The 19,892-nt window shown below is 42.3% G+C and overlaps 1 protein-coding gene across 1 annotated transcript in view; it reads left to right on the top strand.

The window, feature by feature from the left end:
• LOC120979794 (putative ferric-chelate reductase 1) overlaps positions 1–15,012 on the top strand; it is a 78,087-nt gene extending 63,075 nt beyond the window's left edge. Inside the window, exons 10-16 of the mRNA XM_040408750.1 lie at positions 1,956–2,068; positions 5,646–5,732; positions 11,227–11,324; positions 11,403–11,461; positions 11,575–11,709; positions 13,847–13,887; positions 14,730–15,012. Coding sequence (XP_040264684.1) covers positions 1,956–2,068; positions 5,646–5,732; positions 11,227–11,324; positions 11,403–11,461; positions 11,575–11,709; positions 13,847–13,887; positions 14,730–14,819 — 623 coding nt within the window. The 3' untranslated portion in view covers positions 14,820–15,012. The remainder of the gene's footprint in view (positions 1–1,955; positions 2,069–5,645; positions 5,733–11,226; positions 11,325–11,402; positions 11,462–11,574; positions 11,710–13,846; positions 13,888–14,729) is intronic.
• Positions 15,013–19,892: the final 4,880 nt, after the last annotated feature.

The raw sequence follows: 19,892 nt of genomic DNA, 5'->3' as shown, positions 1-19,892 counted from the left end.
TAAGTAAAAGTGTTCCAAAGTTATTACCACATAAAGTGAGATATGTAAGATTTGCAAAATTAGGCCTGGTCAGGAAGGGGGCAAATGGATAAGATGTGAAGTGGTTAAAGGGGTTATCTGGTAACAGCTCCATTGACAGCTGCAGGTGTGCTTGGACTCCCGCCGATGTGATAATGATAACCTATAATTAGTATAGCACAAATAATAGGTAGTAGAGCAGCACAACCGGACCTTTAGACCAAAAACCGAAATGCAACAGCCGCGATGGGACCGCAGTAGATACTTTTCTTTTGGGTGATTGTCTATATTGGAGACAGGTGTTGGTCCCCATTGACACACACATGTCGAACAGTTAGGTCTGGTGATAGAAAATACAGACAACTGAAAGGTCCTAAGTGTGCAAAGGACCTTACGCTTGACACGTGATCATCATGTGACTCGATGACACATTATGCACGTGACTGACGGCTTTGCGTCACGGCGCTAGCGCGATGACGTAATGGACATGCGCATTGTGATCGGCCAGACGCCGAGATCGATGGGAACACTTCTAGCGTGACTGGACGGTGAATATATGTATCAGGTACAGATTTATTTCATTATATGCTGCATATGGCCTGATTATTGAACAGGCTGTTTATAATTGCACTGATATATTGAGTGGGCTGAGCTTTTTAATGATTGGCTCCAACTTCTGGTGGGAGTGGTCACATATTTGTATTTAACATTGCCAGTTTTTACCTTTTGTATACTTGATAAAGGCTACTGCGTAGCCGAAACGTCGTACTCTGTTTGTGTGTGCACTCAAGGCTTCCAATAAATGACGCACTGGATATGCTGCTGTGACTATCATCCTTCATTGCTATAATTAGGATAGGTCATCATTATACATTTCTCGATAACCCTTTTAATTGAGATTACAATACTAGTTCTAAAGCAAAAAACAAATAAAGGCGTTAGCCACGAACACAACCCCTTTTCAAACAGAAGCTGACTGATGGCCACAGGTCTGGCTTCTCGTCCCCAGTGATTAGCTGTTCCTCTTGCTGCAGGAGGAACGTAGCATTATATGCTGGCCATTCAAGTTACAAAGTGGCTCTCCGTTCTCTGTAGGATTTCATAAAGGAGCAGGTTTTCCTGCTTAAGACCCCGCTCTATGGTGTCCATATGCCTTGTTATGACATATGGACACTGCCCTAATATGGGAACCCCTTACATTAATTTTATAGTCACACTCTCGTGCATGAATATACAAGCCTGTCACTGTGAATCCAGAGTCTATACTACTATTAAAGAGCATCTGATATGAATCACTAACACTAACAGATCATTAGACTCTAGACTAGTGGTGGCAACCCAACATATTGTGGGGACCTTTGAAGGAACCTGTCACATTGAACATGGTGTCTGAGCTGCAGGCAGCATGTTATAGAAGAGGAGCTGAGCAAATTGATGTATGGTTTCACATGAAAAGATTCAGTAAAACTTGTTATATTTATTACATTCATTATTTCTGCTCATTCTGGGCTTTGAAGTCCAGGAGGCGGTCCTATCAGTGATTGACAGCTATCTCTGTATGCACAGTCATAGAGGAAAGGCTGTCAATCACTGATAAGACCGCCTCTATGACTTTAAAGCCCAGAATAAGCATAGTTATAAGTGAGTAAATTCCAGTTTATATTGAATTTTTTCCTATAAAACTATATATCAGTATGCTGAGCTCCTCCTGCTCTATAACATGCTGCCTCAAGATTACTTAGCATTTTCATGGTGGTAGGTTCCCTTAAAGACCAAACAGCACATTTAGCTAGTGCTGCTCTAAAATCCTGCTCTGCACACACATGACTTTTGTGCATAAGTGACAGTTTATACATAACATTTCAATAAATGGCTAAAGTTTGTGTGACAGAATTGTACATTAATTGATATGATATCGCATCCTTTCACGTTTGCAGGGGCCCTCATGCTTATTGCCTGGATGACTACAGGAAGTTTAGGGATGATTATTGCTCGATATTTCAAAACTGCTGCCAAGAGACCAATTTTGGGCAAAGCACTTTGGTTCCAGGTAATGTAAAGCCACACCATATCATGTACTATAATGTGATATTTATAATCATGTCCTATATTGCATGATTAATAGAAAGACAGATAGATAGATAGATAGATAGATAGATAGATAGATAGATATTCGGTGGGGCAGAACGGTGGCTCAGAGGTTAGCACTAATGCCTTACAGCGCTGGGGTTCTGGGTTCCAATTTGACCAAGAACATCTGCGTGGAGTTTGTATATTCTCCCCGTGTCTGTGAGGGTTTCCTCCAGATACTCCGGTTTCCTCCCACACTCCTAAGATATACTATAGGGAATTTAGATTTTGCTCTCCACCGGGACAGCAAGTAATGATAATGTGTGTAAATCGCTGCAATAGGTGTTTAAGAGTAAAAAAAAAACACAACACAATACTCAACTCTTAACTCCGTCCTGATATGTGATGTACTATTACATCACAGCGGAAAGTGACTTCCCGCAAATTGACATAATAGTACATCCAGGGGCGGACACAAACAGCAGTGGGCCCCTGTGCAAAGAATGTGTCTGGTCCCCCCCCCATGCAAAATTCTCAACCTAATCCATTCCCTCCTAACATTACATACGGCAATACAAAACATACAGGGTAAGGCTACTTTCACACCTGCGGAACTACACTCCGACCACCTAATCCGGCAGAAAATGCAAGGAATCGGCCAGACACAAACCCCAGCATGCAGCGGTTTGTGTCCCACTGATTCTCTGCATTTTTGCCAGATTGTGGCCGGATCTCTGCCGGACCCCATTATAGATTTTAGGGGGTCGGCGGGCATTCTGTCTGCATCCAACAGTGCTGGATCCAGTGAATTCCGGCAGGCTGTTCTCAGCTGGAACAGAATGCCAAAATCACTAACGCAGATGTAAAGGTAGCCTAATACAGAGCTACATACCTCGTACATCCAGTGACGTCTCCTTAGATGTAGATGTTCTCTGTCCTCATCTTCTCTTATCAGACCAGACCATCATGATGATTTCTTCCAGCCATCTCTTCTCTCTGCAGAGTTTGACATACAGACATCTTAGTTTCCTACTTTTTCATCATGCTCCAACCTTCTGAACACCCCATCCTGCCACCCCCAATACTGTGCGTAGTGTGCTCCCCAATACTATACTTAAGAAACAGATAACTCCCCTGAAAATACTAGTACCAAACAGATAGTGCCCCTTTAATAATTATTGCCATACAGTGCCCTAAAAAATAACTGCGACCAGGAAACAGTGTCCATGACACTAATAGTATAAACATAATGTCCCCCAAAAATAATAATGCAAAAAAAATGCCCTGTTGTGTGGCAGTAAAAAAATACCTCCTCTTAGTGTCCCCAGTAGAGCCAGTGTCTCCATAGTGTCCTCATAATGTGTGCCAATGCCCTCTACTGTGTGCCCCAAAAAAAACTCTCTTCGTGCCCCCAGTTGAGCTAAGGTCCCCATAGTGCCCTATAATGTGCACCAGTATGAAATACTCCTATATAGTGCTCCCAGTAGATGCCCCCATAGTGCTCCTCCCCCCGTCCCATGGTGGCTGACATAATGGGCCAGTATAGAATGCCCCTGTAGAGTGCACCAAGTAGATACCCCAATAATGCTCCTCTCCCCCTTCCCCATAGTGTCCTCATAATGTGTGCCAGTATAAAATGCCCCTATAGTACTCATCCCCACCCCCTTATTGCACATATAGTTTTTGCCAGTATAAAATGCCCCTATAAAATGCCCCCAGTAGATGCTCCCATAGTGCTCCTCTCCCCCACTTCTCCATAGTGCCCCCCATGTGTTACAGTATATAATGACAATATATAGGGCCCCCAGTAGATGCCCTCATAGTGCTCCTCTCCCCCCATAGTGCCAGTATAATTCTAATATATAGGGCTCCCAGTAGATGCCCCCATAGTGCTCCTCTCCCCCTGGTGTGCCAGTAAATAATGCCCCCTAGTAGATGCCTCCATAGTGCTCCTCTCCCCTCATGTGTGCCAGTATATAATGGCCCCTAGTAGATGCCCCCATAGTGCTCCCCCATGTGTGCCAGTATATAATGGCCCCTAGTAGATACCCCCATAGTGCTCCTCTCCCCCCATGTCTGCCAATAAATAATGCCCCCTAGTAGATTTCCCCATAGTGCTCCCCCCCATCTGTGCCAGTAAATAATGCCCCCTAGTAGATGCCTCCATAGTGCTCCCCCATGTGTGCCAGTATATAATAGCCCCTAGTAGATGCCTCCATAGTGCTCCTCTCCCCCCATGTGGGCAACAGCATAGTGTTAATAAAAAAAATAAACTCATACTGTCAGTGAAGCGGTGCAGGCCTCTTCCAGCCTGTGTCCCACTCTGTACAGTTCAGGCATGCCTTTCCCTTGCCCCGCCACAGCATCCATCTGTATTGCTGTCCTGAGGACGGCGATACAGATGAATATAGAAATGGGCGCTTCCACAATGGAAGTACTGATCTCCCTGTGCCCTGTCGCCGAACCTCTCACGGGCCCCCCCTCCCGCACTGAACCCCTGTGCAGCCAAACCCGCTGCACAGGCGGTAAGTCCGCCCCTGATTACGTCATGCTAATCAGGCAGAAGAGCTGTGCGTGCCCGATCAGTGCAGGAACCCGGTCATGTATTGCCGGGGACCATGAGATCAGCTCTGCAGTGAGGTTGTAGCACCATGCACAACCTCCCTTGGGGCTGTATTTCTCCCTGTAAATGGGGCTAATATGTCAGCCCCAGCTACAGGAGAAATCAGCACTATAAACAAAACAAAAAATGTAAAGTTGAATGTCCCCAAAAGGTTCTGTATGACCTTATGGGGGCCACAAAGTGTAAAACTGAAAAAAAAAAAAAAACAACATGCCACACTGCAGCTTATAGCCCCACACCCATCCACCATAACCCATACATACCATATATAAAAACGATTGTTATGGAAGGGGATAAAATAAAAAAAAATGATGTTCTACAAAAAAAAAATGAAAAAAATCTGAAAAGCTATTTTCCTCCCTTTTTACAATTTCCTAGTTATAAAAAATTTTAACAAAAAAGATACTAAAATAAAAGTAACATAAAAATAAAGCCCCCAAATTATTTACATAACTGAATGAAAAAAAAAAGTTATGGCTTTCAAAAATGTATGTGCTAGAAAAAAATAAAATAGAATACAGAAAATGAGCCTGGCAGGGTAGGTAGTTAAATGGCCAGGTCTTGAACTGGTTAAAAGGTTGAACATTGACTTATAGGATAGGTACATACCCTCCAACTGGTGGCACCAGAAGCACAGCTTTCTTTTCTTTTGGAAAGAGCTAATTTGAAAGCCTTTTTCTTACCTCAGCATTGCCTGGCCTATAAGATTCCTTATGTCTACTAGGTGCTCACGACTAGGAGAACAAGTACCACCAAGATCCACAATTTGTTAAAGCATTCTTAAAACCCTTACCCCACATCTCCAACTTTACCTAAATATACCAATTTTTCTTACAGATTATGTGAAGTAATTTTCAATGTATATTTTACAGTGTTCGCTCCTTGCTATAACTGATACCAAAGAATGTGAAAAGGTGTTATTATTAAATTGCAGGCTCACCTAGTGTTCATGGTTTTGACAGTGGCTGCAACAATAGTGGCATTTGTATTATCATTTGTAGAAGCTAAAGGATGGGCGAAAGTAAGTAGTAACATTATTTTGATATTACTGATAGCATAAATTCAGCATATGCATGCTAAAGGGGTTGTGTGAGTTAAATAAAAACTAAGGCGGTAGCTGTATATGTGATAAAATAACAAGGGAAGCAACTTACCGCTTTTCTCCCGTCAGTTACAGTATAGCTTTCCGGTCCTACACCGTTGAACTCATCCTCCTAGCTGCAGTGGTGCCGTTCCATCCACACAGGTAACCCTGCAGCTAATCATTGGCCTCAGCAGTATACAGGATGTGACTGCTGAGGACAATGATTGGCTACAGCAGTGCTGTGGTGTGCATGGAACATCAGTGCTGCATCCACGAACAGTGGCGAGGAAGACCAGAGCGCGATACTGGAAGTGGCAAGGGAGAAAAGTGCTATCACTTCTTTTATTATTTTATCACATTTACAGCCACTTTCTAAGCTTTTATTTAACTCAGACAACCACTGTATGGATTAGTTCACATGTCAGTGTTTTGGTCAGTGATTTCCATATTACATATTATATTACAAATATAGTAAATGGTATAATTTATATTTGTATTGTTTATATCATTTACATTTTGCAATATTTGTAATATGACCATATCTTTGCACCTCCTCGTGGCTTCGAATAGCAAAACCATATACATGTCTTTTTAATTTTATGTTAACTAAATAAAGATATATCTTTTATGGATCTTTAGAAGCAGTGTGCTATTTTTGTTTTATCAGTGTACATTGTTCTGGATGTTCACCTGCAGTCATCTATATGCTCTTAAGCCCAGATTTTAATAGGTGTCCCTTTAGATGCTATGGTCAAGTGCGACCACGGCATCTAAATAATGAAAAACCCAGAAGCACACGCTTCCAGGTTAAAGGGCTTCTGTCACCCCACTAAAGTGATTTTTTTTTTTTTGGGCTAGTTAAATTACTTATATTGCGATCTATGAAAATATAACGGTCTTACTTACTTTGATTCAGCAGTTTCTTCCAAAAACGAAGTTTTATAATATGTAAATTCGGTCTCTACCAGCAAGTAGGGCGGCTACTTGCTGGTAGCAGCTGCAGAAAACCGCCCCCTCGTCGTGTTGATTGACAGGGCCAGCCGGGATCTCCTCCTCCGGCCAGCCCTGTCGGCATTTCAAAAATCGCGCGCCTGTGTTCATTCGGCGCAGGCGCTCTGAGATGAGGAGGCTCGTCTCCTCAGAACTCCCTCAGTGCGCCTGCGTCGATGACATCACCGAAATAGAAGACGTCATCGGCGCAGGCGCACTGAGGAGACGAGCCTCCTCATCTCAGAGCGCCTGCGCCGAATGAACACAGGCGCGCGATTTTTGAAATGCCGACAGGGCTGGCCGGAGGAGGAGATCCCGGCTGGCCCTGTCAATCAACACGACGAGGGGGCGGTTTTCTGCAGCAGCTACCAGCAAGTAGCCGCCCTACTTGCTGGTAGAGACCGAATTTACATATTATAAAACTTCGTTTTTGGAAGAAACTGCTGGATCAAAGTAAGTAAGAGCATTATATTTTCATAGATCGCAATATAAGTAATTTAACTAGCCCCAAAAAAAAAAAATCACTTTAGTGGGGTGACAGAAGCCCTTTAAGACAGGCTCCCCTGTGCAGCTATCGGGGAAGCTAGTCCTTCAATCTAATATGCTGACTCTCTCTGAAGAGACCCCGTGTCTCTGAACTGCAGTTCCTATGTTGGCCTGATGGTGGCAGGTCAACATAGGATAATGGCTAATTCAGCTTACACTGTAGTTCTATGGAACTACAGTACAAGGCCTCCTGCACACGAACGTGTGCACCCAGTGGTCGTGCTGCAGCCCGCAAAATGCGGGCCACAATGCACAAACACCGTCCGTGGGGCAGCCGCAGCAGATCGTGGACCCATTCACTTTAATGGGTTGGCGATTCGGCTGTTCCACCAAAAGATAGGACCTGTTCTATCTTTTTGCGGAACAGAAGTACGGGACGAAACCCCACAGTAGCACTCCGTAGCGCTTCCATAGGGTTCTGTTCCGTGCTTCCATTCCGCATCTCCGGATTTGCGGACCTATTCAAGTGACCACAGAACGGCACCCGTGTATTGCGGATACGCAAATACGGTCCGCAATACGGCAATGGGGCACACACGTTCGTGTGCAGGAGGCCTATGCTAGTGAATATTGTAGCCTCCTAGAGGGGCTAAATACTTAAACAATAAAAAATATAAACATCATGGGGACTGCCACGTCCTAAAATGCCCGTACTATTAAAATATAAAAATACTTATCCCCTACGGCGAATGGTGTAATGGGAAAAAAGCTAAATGGCAGATTAACCCTTTTTTTATCGCTTCACTTACCCCAAAAAATTGAGTAAAATGTGATCAAAAAGTGACACACACTCCAAAATGATATAAAATAAAATACAGATCGTCCCACAAAAAAATGACCCCCCCCCCCCCACACACACACACACACAACTCAGTAGACATAACTATAAAAAAGTTATTGGAGCCAGAATATGATGACGTAAAAGAACATATTTTTTCAAAGTTTTTATTATTTTTTCTGTATTAAAACACAAAAAACCTACACATATGTGGTATTGTTGTAATCGTACTGACCCAGAGAATGAAGGGCACAGGTCAGTTTTGCTGCATAGGGACACTGTAGGGACAAAACCCATAAAGCTGTGGTGGAATTGCTTTTTTCTCCAATTCCACCCCTTTTGGAATTATTTTCCCGCTTCCAACTACATTATATGCCATATTAAATCGTGGCATTAGAAAATACAAGCCCTTATACAGCTATGTAAACGGAAAAATAAAAAAGTTATGGCTCCGTGAAGAAAAATGAAAACGCAAAAATTAAACATCCGGTATCCAAGGGGTTAAGGAGCAGAATCTGACAGAATAAATGTTCATATTCACTCTACACTTGGTAGTAAAATCTTTACAAAAGGTATGTATTGCAGTCCCTAGACCCAACCTAGTGCTGTCAGTATTTTATAGTCAAAAGTGTTGGCCCTTTAATGACCTGACATTTATGTTTGTAATTTAACACTTGTGGGATTTTACAGCCCTATTTTCTTTTTTATTTGTTGAGCTATCTAAATCATTTTGCAGTGTTTTTCCTTTTTTTGTGACACATTGGGCTGTTTATTAGTAATATTTTGGGGTGTGGATGCAGGCATAGTTTTTCTAATGGCATTTTCAGTTTTCATATAGGAGACTCAGCTACAGGGAAAACAGCCCCCATGGTGACATCAGAGATCATCTGGGTCCACCGCTTCCTGTGTGCCCTGAAAAGAGAAGGCAAAAGCGGGAATAAACCACTTCTGTCTTCTCCCATGGACTAGATTGGAAGAGCTTTAAACCTGCACAGTTCATTTACAGTGGAGCAGGTTTAACTCCCAGTACCACAAACATGATATCAGGTTAAACAAAGGGAACCTGATTAAGCACACAACACTAAAAACACTGAATTATTACTAGATTAAAATTTTCAGCAAGTACCCTTAATAGTCCAGTCATTCCGAATCAAAATAATATTCATTAGCCGAGATATGAATGGAGCACCACTTTGCATGCTCGACCTGCCGCTCCATTCATTTCAGGGAGGTCCAAGCGGTATGGGGGTCCTCATTATTAGGGGGGCACCCACGATCGTTATACCCTATCCCGTGCATAGGAGATAACTTGTAACAATCGGGATAAGCATTTCATTTTCAGCATAAAGGAAAAACAATTGTTCTATGAATATGGAGTTAAAAAATACTTCTTTCTGGTGGAAGTGTCCCTTTAAAGGGTTTTTGATACAGAATACATTTTCTATATATGGGGCAATGTGGGTTAAACAAATATAAACATTATTCACCTCACTGATCCTCCACCACTGCTGATACATCACTTACCAGGTCCTGGCTGGTCGTCACTTCTTAGTGACCCAATGCAGCCAGTGACTGTTTATACAGGCATCTCCAGGCATTTCTTACATGACAAGCCAGACTAGGAAGCAGCAACTAGCAGGGATCCGGTAAGAAGATCATGGTGTAGCTGCAGATCATGGTGAATAATGCTTATTTTTTTAACCCATGCTACCCCCTTTATAACCAAAAAATATCCCTCAAGAGACAATGGTAGGTTTTCATGAACAAACTGCTCACTGTAGCATCTGCACTGGGTTCAAGACAGGACTCCTTAGGCATCCACATGTAAACGTTTACCATTCAGATCTTGCTGTTGTGGAAGAACCAGATTCAACGATAAACTGCTGTCTTCTGCTACCACTAGGGGGAGCTTTCTGTATAGAGATGCATACACCTTCCCATTGAATTTAATACTGGCTGTACAAATCCATATGAGGTCATAGGCGTGCGCAGCCTATTGCATTAGGGTGTGCACCCTAAAGCACAAACACACACGCCGCGCGCGTGCGTATGTATGTATATATCCACAGATCCTCCATAACACTGTCAATTTTTATTGTACTAACCTAATACTTAAAAGACAAGCTTTTAAGAGTTTTCCTTTCTTCCTCAGTACGCTTGAGTATTCAGAAACAATCTATTCCTAAGGGTGGGTTCACATCTGCGTTATGCCATTCCGTTATAGGTTCCATTTCAAACAGAATGTAACGGAATGGCCAGATGGAATGCAAAACGGAAACCTTTAAGAGGTATTCCGTTTTGCTCTGTCCTAAAAGAAGTTTGAGAAAGCATAACGGATCCGTCTGGGTCCCCTTATGCAAGACGGAAAACAAAGTCCTGTCGACAGGACTTTGTTTTCCGTCTTACATAACGGGAACCAGATGGATCCGTTTTGATTCCCATAGACTTTTATGAGGACGGAAAGCAAACGGAAAGCCTCTTGCAGAGTCTGCACTGTACGAGAGAGAGATAGCAGTGGCTGTGAAGGGAAAAGTTCCAGAGCACAATGACAGCCCCAGAGCCCCAGAGCCTTGCTACTAGTACTATCTAATCTATTACTAACTTACTGGGACAGGACCTCAGCTAGGATTCACAGTTTGGGCTGCCTCGGCATGGGCAGTGGGCACTGGGCGGGCAAGCAGGCTCTTCAAACATTCAAACTAGCCGGCCGACCAGCGGCAGCGTAACGTGACGTCACTCACTCCGTCATGCCGCACGCACCTGCTCCTCCCACTTTATTAATGAAGCAGGCGCGTGACGTCGGAGTGAGTGACCGGGAGACGGAGCACAGGAGCAGTGAGCAGTCCTATATAGTATTGAGTAATCAGTCGAGCAGTCTGAGCAGATGTATGTCATTGAAGCTGTGCGGGGCTGGCAGCCGGGGCTCAAGCGGCAGTGCAGGAGGTGGAGCACAGGGGTGTGATTAGGGTGTGCCCAGGCACACCCGGCACACCCCGTGTGCACGCCTATGTATGAGGTGGAAACTGACAATTTCATAAAATGTGCAAATCTGTTTGCAGAATATACAACACATGTGACCTCTAGTTTTCAATTATTTTATTTATTTTTTATTTTCAGGATGCCAGCACTCATGCTATTCTTGGGTGCATTGTGATGATTCTGGCCTTTTTCCAACCCATAATTGCCTTTTTTCGACCTTCACCAGAGAGTAACCAGTAAGTTATGAACTATGTGAGGACATGGCTTCTTCTGGGTCCATGCTTATAATTTTATTTTCCTTCCTGTTCCATTAGGAGATACATTTTTTATTGGTTTCATGTAGCCAATGCCCTGGTGATGAAAGTCTTGGCAGGTGCGTGTTTCACCTTTTCCTATGGCAAAGATATAGCTATGAGAGCTGAAATTTGTAACAAATAAAGGCTCTGAAGAAGAATGGCAACTCTTAATATTACTGATCTCTTACAGTGGCAAATCTTTTCCTGGGCTTTCAGTTCATCGATTATAGACTCGGATGGCTGGTTAAAGTCATGGGAGGCTTTGTTGGCTGGGGAGCTTTAACCGTCATTTGCTTTGAGAGCAATGCTTATCTAGCCAGGAAAGGTAACCAAATTGCATTTAAAGTAACTATTATTCTCTATTTTATTTATTTATGCTATCTAGTGGAAATCATGGAACAATTTGACAACTCATTATGTACTAGAAAATCCAGCTATTAAACTTTACTTCCAGTGGGAAAACTTCACAGTTCTCTTAGATCATTAGGTACTATAGTTTTGATAAAACATGTAGTCCCAGCGCAGGAGCTACTCCCGAACAAATGATCAGCAAGGGTGTGAGGTGTCAGACCCCCATTGATCTGATATTAATCAGTTACTAATAAAAGTTCTGTTCCAATGTGTTGCTTGGTTAAATGCTTCCCTTTTAAAAGTGAAGCATCCTCCTCAGACCACATGGAACTCCCATCTTGGGAAGGCCATGATGGAGGGTCATGTGACCAGCTACGTCCATCAGCATCCTCACACAATGCATGTTCTAGTGTCCGCTGGGAAGCATTGTTCAGTGGAGATTGATAGATGGATCAGATCACATGAACCTCCATTATAGGCCATTTCAAGATGGGATCTCTGTGTGGTCCAAGGAGACCAGACAAGGGGGCAGCACTTAAAGTAAGACACAGGCGGAGAATTTTTAATAAGAACATATTTGTGACTTGTATATAGACTCTTTAAGTGTTTACCTTTAAAGAGTAACTACATTTTACATAAACTTTTGATATGACATACTGATACATCAAAGTTTTGATCAATGGGGGTCCAACTGCTGAGGCTCAAAATGATTTCTAAAACGAGGAGTTAAAAGCACTCACTTAACGCTGTCTCTTTGGTGCTGAAGACGGAAGTGAAGACACCCTCAGACTGTATGTGAAGTATAGTTAGGCTAGTTTCACATCTGTGGCAGAGAATGCCGGGAATCGGCCAGACAAAAACTGCTGAGTGCAGTGGTTTTTGCCAGGTGATGCCCGGATCTCTGCCGGACCCCATTATAGTCAATGGGATCCAGTGGGCAGGCAGCAGTACCCGGCAGTGCTCAATCAAGAGAACTCCAGTAGGCTGCTCTCTCCAGGACCAGCCTGGGGGAGGCTCTGCCGCAGATGGGAAACTAGCCTAACTCTTTAAAGTCTAGCTGTTTATGTTTCTGACCTCTCTTTCCTAATTCACTAACAGGAAGATGTCCACCATATAAAATATATTTCTACACGCCTGGTAGCTCACATTTGAAGTGACAATGTTTCAATGCTGCTGTATCCAAAAGACCTGCAAGTTCCCTCTACAGACACACATCTTGTAGTTCCCTGTCTAGAAACGATATTCAAGTTAATTTAGCAATATGGGTATGTCCAGATGATCAGGATTCCTGATGTAGTTTTGGAAGACAAAACCAGGAGTGGATTCAAAACAGAGACTTAGTAACTGTCCTTTATACTTTCTCTCCCTTTATGATCCATTTCGGATTTTGGTTTCCAAAACTGCATACAGAAACCTGACCGTGTGGCTGGGCCATCTTCTCCTGCAGATAAAGTCAACAGTTGGAAAGAGAAGAGCTGCAGCAATCCCTGTCTGCTCCTATAGTGCCCTTATAATAGTAATAAAGGTTGCAGCCTACAAGTAAAGAAAGTTAGCAAAAAGCATAGAGCACCAATGTTTAAACTTGATTTTACTTGCTGAGCTCCCATATCCTAGGAGCGCAACCAAACTGTGCAGTAGTGCCGTGGTTGCTATGTAGCCAAGGTGCAATCAAGTACCATGTGGCCATATGAGTCACAGTGAGCACCAACTAACTAATTAGGGTTGCACTGTTTAGTTGGTCTGCATGGCCGTATTGTGTGATCTGTGGAGCCATTAACAATGCAGACCGACTAAACGGTGCGGTCCTAATTAGTTAATTGGAGCTCTCTGTGGCTCTTACGGTGACATGATGCTCATCGCAATTGCAGCACAACCGCGCCATGTGATTGTACCAATAAAGGATTTCTTTAGTGGAATACTGAAGGTATTATACTGAAGGCTTCAAATTTATTAATAGAGTTTAACCAGATATTGGTCTGCATTTCATTCACCAAATCAACTTTTTTAACTTCACATTTAAGTATAAGATGTATCAAATCCAGGCCAGGCTTGAAAAGTTACCTACTAACCATGATTTAAAATTCTATGTCTCTTTTTTTCTTTATCTTTAGAAATGAATAAATTTGCAGACAAGGAAAGCAAAGAAGCCTCGGTAATAATTAGCAAATAAGCTTAGTTACGTTTAGTATTATTCCACAATTAGGAACTATCAAAGAATACAGCTTAATACATTGGTGTATTCTTTGATGGCTCCTGTTAGCCAGGTGACACGCTATTATAACCTATCTACTTGGACGGCCCGCCGATGTACGGCGGATGTCGGAATGGGGTTAAAGGAGAATGGAAGCATTTACAAAAACAGACACGCCAGGAACGCTGATGGACTCTCTTTAATCTATCTCTATGTATTAGGGCTCATGCACACGACCAGAACGGAACGTCCAGCCCATAATAGAACAGTCCTATCCTTGTCGGTAATAGTGATGAGCGGCAGGGGCAATATTCGAATTCGCGAATATTTTGTAGAATATTCGTCATATATTCGTGAATTGGTTACCAGGGATGTTGCTAAGCTGTGACAAAGCCTTCTCATTGGCCCACAAGCTAGAAGAAGGAAGGGATGATCACCTGATATGTACCGTGTTAAAAAAAAAAGAATATTCGTCATTACGAATATATAGCACTATATTCTAAATATTCGCAAATTCTCGAAGTGTCGATATTCGCGAAACAAAATTTGCTTTTCGAATATTCGCGCTCAACACTAGTCAGTAATACGGGCAAGAATAGGACATGTTCTATATTAAAGTGGATGCAATGGACATACGGATGAGGACAGCACATGGAGTGCTGTCACCATTTTTTGCGGCCTCGTCGAAGTGAATGGGTCCGCATCTGACTCACAAACCAAAACCACGGTCGTGTGCATGAGCCCTTATGCTGTATTTGTTTTGTTTTATCTCTTTGAATTTAATTTCATTTTCTTTAATTTAGGTGAAATCGGAGGTTTATCTGCTAATTATCTACCTGTGTGGGAACCTGGCATTCCTGATTACATTGCTTGTGGGAATTGGACAGTCATAGGAGAGATAATAATCAGATTGAGCACATGAAGGACCAATGCACATTTCACAATTACTGTATATGCTTTGTATCGAGAGGCCTGAAGAGGAAATAATATGGTGGTACTTTCCATTATTAGTTCTTATCAATCATGCACAAGTTCAGTGGACTAAATATTCCTAACTTTAGCAAAAACTTCAAACATCTGCTCACAAAACAGAACAGCTCAATGTTACTTACCATGGTTATCTGTGGTATCTACTGTATATTGCTTAAAATATTGCAACTGCTTTATTGTAAATTCATTACTGTTCCTTGCCATGCTTTCATTTGCAGGATATACATTTAGAACATCATTTTGCTACAGGTTAGCTTTAAAGGGGCATTTCAGCTTTAGGGAACATTTGGCCAGTACTGTGCCCTACCTAAAGAAATTCCCTTACCTGCTCCTTACTGCTTAGTTTTAGCACAGATACTCCTCTCAGCAATGCTTTCAGTCCTAGTACTGTACATTACATATGTAATGCACTGCTTTAGCCAATCCTTGACCTCAGTGTTGAAATGTCCCCAAGTGGCACAGGACACAGTAGTAACATGCTGCTTGGGGAAAAGTCATAACTGAGGCCAAACTAACCAACCATACCTATATATTTTGTATACCATGTCAATATGCTACCTTTGTGAAATTTTGAATCAAACTGCTATCATAAAAAGTGGATATTAGTGGGTAAAAGTGTGACGCAAGTATAAAGTTATGCACACCACACCTCCTAAAAATAAAGTTCAATACAGGCAGAGTTCATTCATACTACTTTATCTTCATAAAGTCACCAAAACTGTAAGGTTAGTTTCACACTAGCTTTAAACCACCCAGCAGACTGTTCTGGCAAAGGAACAGCCTGCCGGAGTTAATTGTATACTGCCTTTCGATAGTGGAACCCATTGACTATAATAGGACCTGGCCTGTTTCCGGCATTACTACTGGGATTCGGGTGGATGAAAACTACTGTAAGCTAATGTCTGAAACAGGCCAGATACCCACCGGGTTGCATTATAGTCAACAGACCTGGCAGAGCTTCGGCCCTTTCCAGCTATGGCGTATACAATTAATTCTGGCAGGCTTGTCCTCTGCCGCAACAGCCTTCCGGATGGTTATAACACTATTGTGAAACTAAATTATACTGGCTTGGAGTGCAGTTTCCTGCTACCAAGCAATGAATCCCAAAGTCACAAAATAAAAAAAAATACCTCCACTCGGGAGGGGGACCATAAAAACCTAACTTTTACTATGAGACTGTTAAAAAAATTACAAAAAACAAAGGCACCACACAAAACAAAGAGTGAATGTACAGAAATACTGGTGTAAACAAATATAGTAGACCATGTACTAGTCAAAAATGATAAAAAGAATGGTCTTACCAACTCTTTGCAATAGAGGGTTTCTCTATAGTTAGGCAAGTAGATGAGTTCACTGTAGAAGGTTCACCTGCAATTCGGTAATTGTCTATTGTGAAACTAGCCTTAAGGCCACAAATCTGTTTTTAAGTTGGAAATTCTAAAAGAAAAAAACAACCTATAAAATCCAGAAATAATGCATTTTGAAAACAAAGTGCACCCTCAAAACCTATATATTTCCTGAAAGCACACAACCTGCCAAACTTATGGCAGGCGCAGCACTGAAGTGCCTTTTGCGCTGTGGCATTAGAAGAATTTTGATATCTCTAACTTTTAGTCTAACCAGACTGTCTATTAGGACTCATGCACACGGCCGTTGTTTTTGTCCGCATCCAAGCAGCAGTTTTTGCGGCTCGGATGCGGACCCATTTACTTCAATGGGGCCGCAGAAGATGCAGACAGCACTCCATTTGCTGTCCGCATCCGTTGCTCCATTCCGTGGCCCCGCAAAAAAAATATAACATGTCCTATTCTTGTCCGTTTTGTGGACAAGAATAGGCATTTCTACAATGGGCGGTTTGCATATAGCCTTACTCTGTAATTCCTCTAGCGCCTTTCTATGGAAACAGTTAGTTTTAAAGAGCACACCAAATGCTTCACATAACTTCTTTATTAACTTCAATTTTTCTTCATATATAACACTGCCGCCTCCGCAGCAGATAGTCCATGTACAAAATACGTGTTGAAAAGATATCACAAAATGGCGGTATGCATAAGATGGTGGTTCAACTGTTCAATCTTGTCATTCAACATAAAATGGTGGATATATTTCTCTCTTCAGTATCTGTACTGTCACTTTAAGTTATTTAAGCACTTTATGATCTCTCTGAGAGGTATATCTGAGATTTAACAGTTCTACTGGCTAAACTGGGTTTGCAGTTTGCAGTAACTATTTGCAGATTGGTTGAGAATGATCTGGTATGGTTGTATGCAATTTGGATTGCAATATGGAATTTGAATTTGGATTTTGAACTTTGTAGTTTGCAATTGTGTAAGCCGTGTACCGGGGTGGGCTGCCCAGGATACAGCGAAGTCACAGACAAGAAAAGCGACACTGACACCAGCTTTATATGCAAGAACAGAAACTTTACTTTAACAATAGTGATAACACAACAATATAAATATACACAGACTAAGCTATGCCCCTGGCTCCCAGTCACTGTCCCTGTCCGAGGGACAGGCCTAACCCGGTGGCGTACACAGCAGAGCCTGCAAGTTGTGCTGTGCCGCTAAAGAGGACACACCTAGCCGGTGGCAAACGCAGCAGAGCCTGCAAGTCAAATACAGCGCCACAGTTCAGTACAGTAAGGCCTAGCAAAACATATAACCCTAAGGGCTTATGCACACGACAGTATTTTGCGTTCAGTATGCGGTACATATACTGAACCATTCATTTCAATGGTTCAGCAAAAAAAACTGAAGTGTCTCCGTGTGCATTCCGTTTCAGTATTTCCGTACCGTGAAAAGATAGAACATGTCCTATTCTTGTCCGCAAATCACGGTGCTTGGCTCCATTCAAGTCAATAGGTCCGCAAAAAAAACGGGACACATACGGAAATGCATCTTTTTTGCTGAACCATATATTGAAAATGTTATGCCCAGCCCAATTTTTTCTATGTAAGTACTGCATACTGTGTATGGCATACGGAAAAATGGAAAGAAAACGCAGACACAACGGAAACAAAAAACGGAACAACGGATCCGTAAAAAAATGGACCGCAAAACCCTGAAAAAGCCATACGGTCGTGTGCATGAGCCCTAACTATCTAACTACTTTCAGGCCTAGGCTAGTCTCTGTTACTTCAGGCGCCACACAGTATAAGACAATCAGTAACCAGGTGTACTGACCTGCATCCGTTCTGGGCCTAAGGATGCCGCTTACCCGGGATGGCCACCAACCTCTCAGCAACCGTGTGGCCTTGCTTGTTTAATCAGACTTCTGCCCACACACTGTAAATGATCTTCCTGGAACAATCTCTCTTTCAAAGAGCCGGATCCAGTAAGGGACAACAGCTAATCTCCTTCCTCTGCGTGTCCATTCACTCCCGGACATCCGCAAGCTAGGATGGAATCGGATTCAGTCTCTCACAGGACAATCCTTCCACCATCTCAGATCAGCTCACACTTCCTGTTTTTTTTCTTCAGAAACACAAAGCATGAGTCATCATCTGCTTTGCATATGCAAATCCCAGAGTGTGCTGGTTGTAGCTGCAAAACAGTGGCCTCTAGTGCCCGGAATGCCAAATGACAGTTTCAATACAATTTAGGCACAAACATTATACAGGAAGAGCTGTTCCACAATGTCACAATTGTAGCTTGCAAATTGTAGCTTGCAATTTGTATCTGTATGCTTGCAATTTGGTGGAAATTAAAAAAAAATGAAATTTGTAACTAAAATGCAGACTCTAGAATAGTCCATATGCAAATAAAATATAATCTGCCAATAACTGTAGGATATGAGCTCATATATACAACATGTCTACCTTCACTGCTGTATGTGTTAAAGAAATCAACTTTTGCATGCAAATACTGAGGTTAATATAGGTATATCATTTTCCATCCACACACACGTACAAACTGTAACCCTAATAAAAGCGGTTGTCCAGCCTTGGAGCTATCCAGGAGGCTGGTGTGATGTAGCATTCAAGCCATTGTGACCGCTAAGGGATGAGATTGGCTGCAGCTGTCACAGGAGCCAGGCACTCCCTGCTCCTGCAGGGGCTGAAAGAAGGCAGGAACCAAGCATTGACTCAACTGCAGAAAGGTGATTCTTCCTTTTTTTATCTGTTAAGGGGCTTCAGGGTCAAAGGTGCAACCAAAGGGGTTGTCGGCTCCAAAGCTGGACAACCCCTTTAACCACCTCAGCCCCCAGTGCTTAAACACCCTGAAAGACCAGGCCACTTTTTACACTTCTGACCTACACTACTTTCACCGTTTATTGCTCGGTCATGCAACTTACCACCCAAATGAATTTTACCTCCTTTTCTTCTCACTAATAGAGCTTTCATTTGGTGGTATTTCATTGCTGCTGACATTTTTACTTTTTTTGTTATTAATCGAAATTTAACGATTTTTTTGCAAAAAAATGACATTTTTCACTTTCAGTTGTAAAATTTTGCAAAAAAAACGACATCCATATATAAATTTAGCTCTAAATTTATTGTTCTACATGTCTTTGATAAAAAAAAAATGTTTGGGTAAAAAAAAAATGCTTTGGGTAAAAGTTATAGCGTTTACAAACTATGGTACAAAAATGTGAATTTCCGCTTTTTGAAGCAGCTCTGACTTTCTGAGCACCTGTCATGTTTCCTGAGGTTCTACAATGCCCAGACAGTACAAACACCCCACAAATGACCCCATTTCGGAAAGTACACACCCTAAGGTATTCGCTGATGGGCATAGTGAGTTCATAGAACTTTTTATTTTTTGTCACAAGTTAGCGGAAAATGATGATTTTTTTTTTTGATTTTTTTTTCTTACAAAGTCTCATATTCCACTAACTTGTGACAAAAAATAAAAACTTCCATGAACTCACTATGCCCATCACGAAATACCTTGGGGTCTCTTCTTTCCAAAATGGGGTCACTTGTGGGGTAGTTATACTGCCCTGGCATTCTAGGGGCCCAAATGTGTGGTAAG

This window comes from Bufo bufo, chromosome 9 (genome assembly GCF_905171765.1).
Source record: "Bufo bufo chromosome 9, aBufBuf1.1, whole genome shotgun sequence".
In the NCBI taxonomy this organism is placed as follows: Eukaryota; Metazoa; Chordata; class Amphibia; order Anura; family Bufonidae; genus Bufo; species Bufo bufo.
The sequence above is the reverse complement of the archived record's forward strand: the minus strand, read 5'-3'. Positions and strand labels throughout refer to the sequence as shown.